The 8,317-nt window shown below is 46.6% G+C and overlaps 1 protein-coding gene across 1 annotated transcript in view; it reads left to right on the forward strand.

Annotated features, from left to right (window-relative positions):
* Positions 1-1,026, forward strand: part of rad54l (RAD54 like) — a 44,941-nt gene extending 43,915 nt beyond the window's left edge. The window contains exon 18 of the mRNA XM_038794014.1: positions 113-1,026. Coding sequence (XP_038649942.1) covers positions 113-314 — 202 coding nt within the window. The 3' untranslated portion in view covers positions 315-1,026. The remainder of the gene's footprint in view (positions 1-112) is intronic.
* Positions 1,027-8,317: the final 7,291 nt, after the last annotated feature.

Below are 8,317 nucleotides of genomic sequence, written 5' to 3' on the forward strand. Positions count from 1 at the left end.
TCCGAATAATGTCTATTATTATGATTAATAAACAGCAGTGTTTGCACATTTATTAGTTGTCTGTATCTGAAGCTCACTGTAATGTGACCGACCACCTGTTTCCTTTCTGCAGATTGAAGTGTCGCAGATGTGTCAATGGACACCAGGTGCGCTGTCCTCCTGAGGGCTCAGATTGTACGTCTGATTTTTCCCAGTGGAACCACTGTGCAGGTAAACGTGGACTACGTGACATGGTCCTTCAGTCTGCCTGGGATGCCGCAGTCTCCTTTGTGTTTCATCACTACTCCCATGAGCAACAGCGTGGAGTTACCTGAGGTGATTGATTCAAAATTGTGGAGAAGAAAGAAACAAGGAGTGAAATGAATTTCATGTCTGTGAAGTCTGATTGCAACACAGACTTGACAGCACTGCTTTCAGTTGGAGTCCCTCAACTTCATTATAGCATATCAATGAGTATCAGCAGGCTCCTTCGCCCACCTTGACTTCAGTTGATATTTTACATATTGAAGCTCTTGTATACATGGTTAAAATATTTATCACTGGTCCTCAAAGTGCTCTTGGATTTTGTATATTTTCATATAAAATATTCACTCCTGTAACTTCTCCATTGTAGTGAAATGTGAAGGACTGAACAGCATACAATGCAGAGGAGTTTTACGATCTATTCTATGAATGGGAGTTTTTCTTTGTATATATTGCACAAGACATTGGTAAATTCTAATATGCAGGAGGAAAATCAGTGGGTAAAATATTTCAAGTTCCCTTTTTTGAGAAATTTCTGGCTTGAAAATTCTCACAATTTGGGGCTGTGACGCCATCTTTCCTGTCTGTTACAACTGATACCCTCAAAAAACTAGTTTGAATTAATTTTCGACATCTGAAGACCATGCATCTTTAAGTCACATATCTAAATTAATAGTTCTGTACAATTATGATCACTTCATGTGTGTTATTGAGAAAGGATGGTCCTCTAGAAAATGTACATTTTCTTTGTTAAATATTAAATGTTTCCCTCATTTGTTTTTATGAAGATGCAGTTTCCATTTTTTTTTGCTTCTGACAAAAAACGCTATGGACTGAATTTTCCCAGTCCTTCAGAGATGGGATGGCAGCTGGGAGGGCTGTGCCAGTATGGTTAGTTAAGGTGTTGAGATGGGAACCCAATGTCATTGGCAGCCGCCATGGCATATTGCCAGCAGCAGATACCTCAGCAGTATGTAGGTGGTCAATTGAGCCACTTTGCATTCAATTAAAGACCACTTCTTGCATCTGACAGCATTTTGCCCATTTTCGAAGGAATTCTCTACCACAAAAAGGTGGTGGCCATGTCACTGAATATATTTAAGAAGGAGTGAGTTAGAGATAAAGGCGTCTACAAGTATGGGGAGAGAGTGGGAGTATGGCGTTGAGATAGAGAATCAGCCACGATCATATTGAATGGCGGAGAAGGCCCCTATTTTCAATGTTTGTATTAGCCCAGGCTTCTAGATTACTTGCCCAACGTCATTACCACTGTGCCACTATCTCCCCAAAATTGGATGCCAGGGTTAGGAGTGGCCTATTAATTGGATACTGCCAGAAAAAATGTGCCCCCAGTGTCATGCTGCCCCCTGAATTTGTATCATCTCCAAATTTAATCCCGAGCAGCAGGACTTGAGAACATCTGGAAAGTTTTTGCCACGTTTGTTCACGGAAAGTTTTTTAAAAATTCATGGATGAAATGTGATCGCAGGCTCAGCCAGCATTTATTGCCCATCCCTAATTGCCCTTGAGAAGGTGGCATTGAGCTGCCTTCTTGAACCACTGCAATCTTTGCAGGGTAGGTGCACCCACATTGCTGTTAGAAAGGGAATTCCAAGATTTTGACCAAGCAACATTGATGGAATGGTGATATATGAATGGTGATATATTTCTACGTCAGGATGGGGAATGACTTGGAGGGAAACATCCAGCTGATAATGTTCCCATCTATCTGCCGGCCTTGTCATTCTAGATGGCGGCAGCGATTGTGGGTTTGGAAAGTGCTGCCGAAGGAGACTTGGTGAGTTCCTGCAGCGCATTTGTAGATGGTATGCACTACAGCCACAGTTCATCGGTAGTGAATGTTTGTGGAAGGGGTGCCAATGAAGTGGGCAGCTTTGTCCTGGATGATGTCAAGCTTCTTGAGTGTTTCATAGAATTTACAGTGCAGAAGGAGGCCACTCGGCCCATCGAGTCTGCACCGGCTCTTGGAAAGAGCACCCTAACCGCGGTCAACACCTCCACCCTATCCCCATAACCCAGTAACCCCACCCAACACTCAGGGCAATTTTGGACACTAAGGGCAATTTATCATGGCCAATCCACCTAACCTGCACATCTTTGGACTGTGGGAGGAAACCGGAGCACCCGGAGGAGACCCACGCACACACTGGGAGGATGTGCAGACTCCGCACAGACAGTGACCCAAGCCGGGAATCGAACCTGGGACCCTGGAGCTGTGAAGCGATTGTGCTATCCACAATGCTACTGTGTTGTTGGAGCTGCACTCATCCAGGCAAGTGGAGAGTATTCCATCACACTCCTAAGGTGCCGTGTAAATGGCGGTCAGGCTTTGGGGAGTCAGGTGAGTTACTCACTGCAGGATTCCTAGCTTTTGACCTCTTTTAGCAACAGTGCTAATTGGTAGTCCAGTTTCCGGTCAATGATAACCCCAGGATTTTGATTGTGGGGTATTTAGCAATGGTAATGCCATTGAATGTCAAGGGGTGATGTGAGGTTGAGGTATGTTTTCCCTTGTTGATTCCCTCACCACCTGCTGCAGACCCAGTCTAGCAGCTATACCCTTGAGCACTTAGCCAGCTTGGTCTGTTGTGGTGCTACAAAGCCGATCTTTGTGATTGGATAGTTAAGTCGTTCCCCCCCCCCCCCCCCCCCTCCCCCCACCAGAGTACATTTTATGCTGCTCACAGCTGCCATGAGGAATATGTGAAAAGGAAGAGGCCACTTAGAATAATAGAACTATATGCACTCAGAATTCTGAATTCGCCCTGTGTACCCGAACAGGTGCCGGAATGTGGCTTTTCACAGTAACTTCATTGCAGTGTTAATGTAAACTACTTGTGACAATAAAAGTTTTTTTTACCAGAAGGAAGGCATTTGAACCACCTTCTCTGAACAGACCAACAAGTAGCCAACTAGCCTAATCCAACTTTCCAGCTTGTGATCTGTAGCTTTGTAACTTACTGTGCTTCAAGTGCAAATCCAATATTTGCAATACCTAACAACCTTATCCAATATTTTAAAAATTGTTATGAGGGTTTCTGTCTTTACCACACTTTCAGGCTCTAACTTCCAAATCCTCACCAGCTTGATAACTGCATCGGATATGGGCAGCACAGTAGCACAATGAGTAGCACTGTTGCTTCACAGCTCCAAGGTCCCAGGTTCGTTCCCGGCTTGGGTCATTGTCTGTGTGGAGTCTGCACGTTCTCCCCTTTTCTGCGTGGGTTTCCTCCGGGTGCAGTCCCGAAAGACGTGCTGTTTGGTAATTTGGACATTCTGAATTCTCCCTCTGTACCCAAACAGGTGCCGGAATGTGGTGACTAGGGGCTTTTCACAATGTCATTGCAATATTAATGTAAGCCTACTTGTGACAAGAAAGATTAATAGCTAGGGTGAAAATATTTCCCCTTGAATTCCCTCTAAACGCATGATCCAGGTTACGGACTGCTCAACCAAGGAAAATAAGGCAGGTATCTCAATTCCTCATAATTGTATGGCAGCACGGTAATAATAATTTCAGGGCATAATTTCAAGGCAGCACAGTAGCACAAGTGGATAGCACTGTGGCTTCACAGCGCCAGGGTCCCAGGTTTGATTCCCTGCTGGGTCACTGTGCGGAGTTTGCACATTCTCCCCGTGTCTGTGTGGGTTTCCGCCGGGTGTTCCGGTTTCCTCCCACAGTCTAAAGACGTGCAGTTTAGGTGGATTAGCTATGCTAAATTGCCCTTAGTGTCCAAAAAGGTTAGGAGGGGTTAATGGGTTGCGGGAATAGGGTGGAAGTGAGGGCTTAATTTGGGTCGGTGCAGACCCGATGGGCCAAATGGCCTCCTTCTGCACTGTATGTTCTATGTATATACTTCAATTAGGAATCCCTTCAGCCTCCTTATTCCAAAGAATAAACAACCCTAACCTATCCAAACTTTCATCAGTCCAGCTAACAACCTCATAAATTGCCTCTTTATCCTCTCTAGTACAATCTCACGTTTAGCCCTTAAGAGGCAATTCCACCATTTAGTACGATCATGGCTGATCTGTGACCTAACTCTATACCCCTGCGTTTACACCAAAATCCTGAATACTTTAGAAACAAAAGTCCATGAATCTCCCATTTAAAATTAATAATTGGTCTAACATCAATTCCCATTTTCTGATGAGAGTTCCAAACTTCTATAACCCTTTGTGTGAAAATAACATGCGGTGCTCAGAACTGCTCACAGTACTTGAGATTAAGGTACCAGGGCTTTGTATAGGTGTAGCATAACTTCTGCTCTCTTGTATTCTGGACTTCTATATTTAAAGACCGACATTCCATTCGCCCTTTTGACTATTTCTCTACCGGTTCACCCCCTCACCCTTTAACAAATAATATTGTTTTATTCCATTTTAGGTGCAAACTGACATTAAATTTACCTATACCAAAATCAAATTGCCTGACTTATTGATAAGATTAATATATTTCTTATATTATGCTTTCACCTACACTGCTGACAGCATGTCATTGGAAAACATTAATATGGGGCTCCCTATCCCACCATCTAAATATTCAGTGATTTTTTTTGTTATTTATTCGTCCCTGGGATGTGGGCGTCTCTGGCTAGGTTAGCATTTATTGCCCATCCCTGAGGAAATTTAAGAGTCAACCACATTGCTGGTACGTCTGGAGTCACATGTAGGACCAGACCAGGTAAGGATGACAGATTTCCTTCCCTAAAGGATATTATGGAACCAGATGGGTTTTTACAAAAATTGGCAGTTACTTGAATTCAAATTCCACCATCTGCCTTGGTGCAACATCCTGGCAATTAGCCATACCCAGTCACTTGGCTAATTTCCTAACCAAGTCAATGTTTGCCTTCAATCCCATGAGTTTCAGTTTAGCTAACAGTATCTTATGAGGAACTTCCTCAAATGCTTTCTGGCCCTCTTTAAATAAAAGCCAGTGATTTTCCCCTATCCACTAATCATTCTTCAAAAAATGTAAAGTACAATTTACCCTCTACATATCCATGCTGTCATCAGCCCAAAACTTGTGTTTCTCTTCACAGATGCTGTCACACCTGAGTATTTCAAGCATTTTCTGTTTGGAAGATATATTTTGCTTGCATCAAGTTTCATACATTCCCACGATTAATTCAATATGCACATTGAAGTCTGGCATGCCATTCTCTCCCTCTACTAAATATTTACATCAAGTAATTATTCAACATGTGAAGGTGGATCTATGGAGATTTGGGCAGCAGAGAGTGAAGGAATTCTCCTTCTACTCACACGTGCATAAAGTGTACTCCCGGATTGATTTCTTTATTCTGAGCAGGGCCTTACTGATGGGGGTGGTGGACACGGGGTACTCAGCGATCACAATCTCAGACCATGCCCCGCACTGGGTTGACCTATAGGTTAATAAAGACAGTAACCAGCGCCCGCATTGGAGGTTAGACGTTGGTCTTTTAGCTGACGAAGAGGTGTGCGGGGGGCTGAGGAAATGTATTCGGAACTACCTGAAAGTCAATGACACGGGAAATTTCGGTAGCCGTGGTCTGGGAAGCACTGAAGGTGGTGGTTAGAGAGGAGCTGATCTCGATACGGGCCCACAGGGAGAAGGTAGACAGGGCGGAGACGGACTGACTGGTAAAGGAGATACTATAGGTCAACAGGAGGTATGCGGAGACCCCAGAGGCAGGACTTTTAAGGGAACGGCAGAGGCTACAGGCGGAGTTCGGCTTGTTAACCGCAGGGAGGGTAGTGGAGCAGCTGAGAAAGGCGAGGGGGGCGTTTTATGAGCATGGAGCGAAGGCCAGCAGAATGCTTGCACAGCAGCTGAAAAAGAGAGAGCCACGGAGATGGGGAAAGTAGAGGATGGAGATGGGAACCTGGTTGGAGACTCAGCAGGGGTGAATAAGGAGTTAAGAGTTTTACAGTAGGCTGTATGGGTCAGAACCTCCAATGGGGCCGGAGGGGATGAGGCACTTCCTAGGGGGGGGCTGAATTTCCAGAAGGTGGACGGGGATCTGGTAGAAGGGCTGGGGGGCCCCTATCGGGATGGAAGAGATAGCAGAGGGTCTGAAGGCCATTCAGTCAGGGGCCGGATGGTTATCCAGTGGAGTTCTATAAAAAGTTATCTGGGATATTGGGGCCATTGTTGATGAGGACATTCAATGAGGCAAGGGAGGGGTGCTTCCCCCGACGATGTCACAGGCCACAATTTCGCTGATCCTGAAGCAGGACAAGAACTTGGACTGTGTAGGTCCTACAGGCTGATATTCCTATTGAATGTGGACGCTAAACTACTGGCCAAAGTGTTGTCCTCTAGAATTGAGGATTGTGTTCTGGATGTTATTGGGGAGGACCAGATGGGGTTTGTTAAGGGAAGGCAGTTGGTGGCCAATGTAAAGCTATTAAATGTGATCATGATACCCCTGGAAGGTGGAGGCAGTGGTCACAATGGACGTAGAGAAGGTCTTTGATCGAGTAGAATGGGAATATCTGTGGGAGGTACTGGGATGGTTCGGATTTGGGCGGGGCTTTATTGACTGGGTCAGGTTGTTGGAACACAGTCTCGCTTTATGCAGATGACCTGCTCCTGCATGTATCGGACCCAGCAGAGGGGATGGAAGGAATCATGAGGATTCTGGGGAAATTTGGCCGGTTTTCGGGGTATAAACTAAACATGGGGAAAAGTGAGATGTTTGCGGTCCAGGTGAGGCGACTGGGGGAGCTGCTGTTTTAGAGTGGTAGGGGGGAGCTTTAGATATCTAGCCATCCAAGTGGCACGGGAAAGGCTGCACAAAATCTGGCCCAACTAGTAGACCAAATGAAGGATGATTTTCAGAGGTGGGTCGCGCTCCCGCTGTCACTAGCCGGGAGGGTGCAGACGGTGAAGATGACGGTCCTCCCGAGATTCCTGTTTGTGTTTCAGTGTCTCCCCCATCTTTATTCCACGGTCCTTTTTTAAACGGGTCAACAAAGTGATCACTGGCTTTGTATGGACGGGCAAGACCCTGCGAGTAAAGAGGGGGATGCTTGAGCAGAGCCGGGGAGAGGGCGGGCTAATTCTGCCAAACGTCAGTAACTACTTCAGCACCGGGCAGCAAGGTAGCACAAGTGGATAGCACTGTGGCTTCACAGCAGCAGGGTCCCAGGTTTGATTTCCTGCTGGGTCACTGTCAGTGCAGAGTCTGCACGTTCTCCCCGTATCTGCATGCAGGTTAGGTGGATTGGCCATGATAAATTGCCCTTCAGTGATCAAAAAAGGTTAGATGGGGTTATTGGGTTACGGGGATAGGGTGGAAGTGAGGGCTCAAGTGGGTCGGTCCAGACTCGATGGACTGAATGGCCTCCTGCACTATATGTTCTACTATTGGGTGGTGAACATAGCCATGATCAGGAAGTGGGTGGTGGGGGGAGGATCGGCATGGGAGCGTATGGAGGCAGCGTCATGCAAGGACACCAGCTTAGGGGCGTCGATAACGGCACCTCTGCCGTTCCCACTGGCACGGTACTCCACCAGCCCTGTGGTCGTGGCGGCCCTGAGAGCTTGGGGGCAATGGAGGAGACATGCGGGAGCAGAGGGAGCATCGGTTTGGTCTCCAATTTGTAATAATCACCGGTTTACCCCGGGAAGGATGGTTAGGGGGTTTTGGAGATGGCAGAGAGCAGGGATTGAGAGGATGGGGGATATGTTTATAATGGGGAGTTTTCCTAGCTTGACGGAGGTGGAGGAGAAATTTGGATTGGCGAGGGGAAACAAATTCAGGTACCTGCAGGTGCGGGACTTCCCACGCAGGCAGGTTCAACCTTCCCGCTCCTACCACCAAGGGGGATACAGGACAGGGTAGTTTCCAGAGGGTGGGTGGGAGAAGGGAGGGTCTCTGACATTTACAAGAAACTTGTAAGGTCAGAGGAGACGCAGACAGAGGAGCTGAAGTGCAAGTGGGAGGAGGCGCTGGGAGGAGAGACTGAGGATGGTCTATGGGCGGACACGTTGAGTAGAATCAACGCGTCCACAACATGTTCCAGGCTCAGCCTGATACAATTCAAGGTTGTTCACTGGGCT

This window comes from Scyliorhinus canicula, chromosome 4 (genome assembly GCF_902713615.1).
Source record: "Scyliorhinus canicula chromosome 4, sScyCan1.1, whole genome shotgun sequence".
In the NCBI taxonomy this organism is placed as follows: domain Eukaryota; kingdom Metazoa; phylum Chordata; class Chondrichthyes; order Carcharhiniformes; family Scyliorhinidae; genus Scyliorhinus; species Scyliorhinus canicula.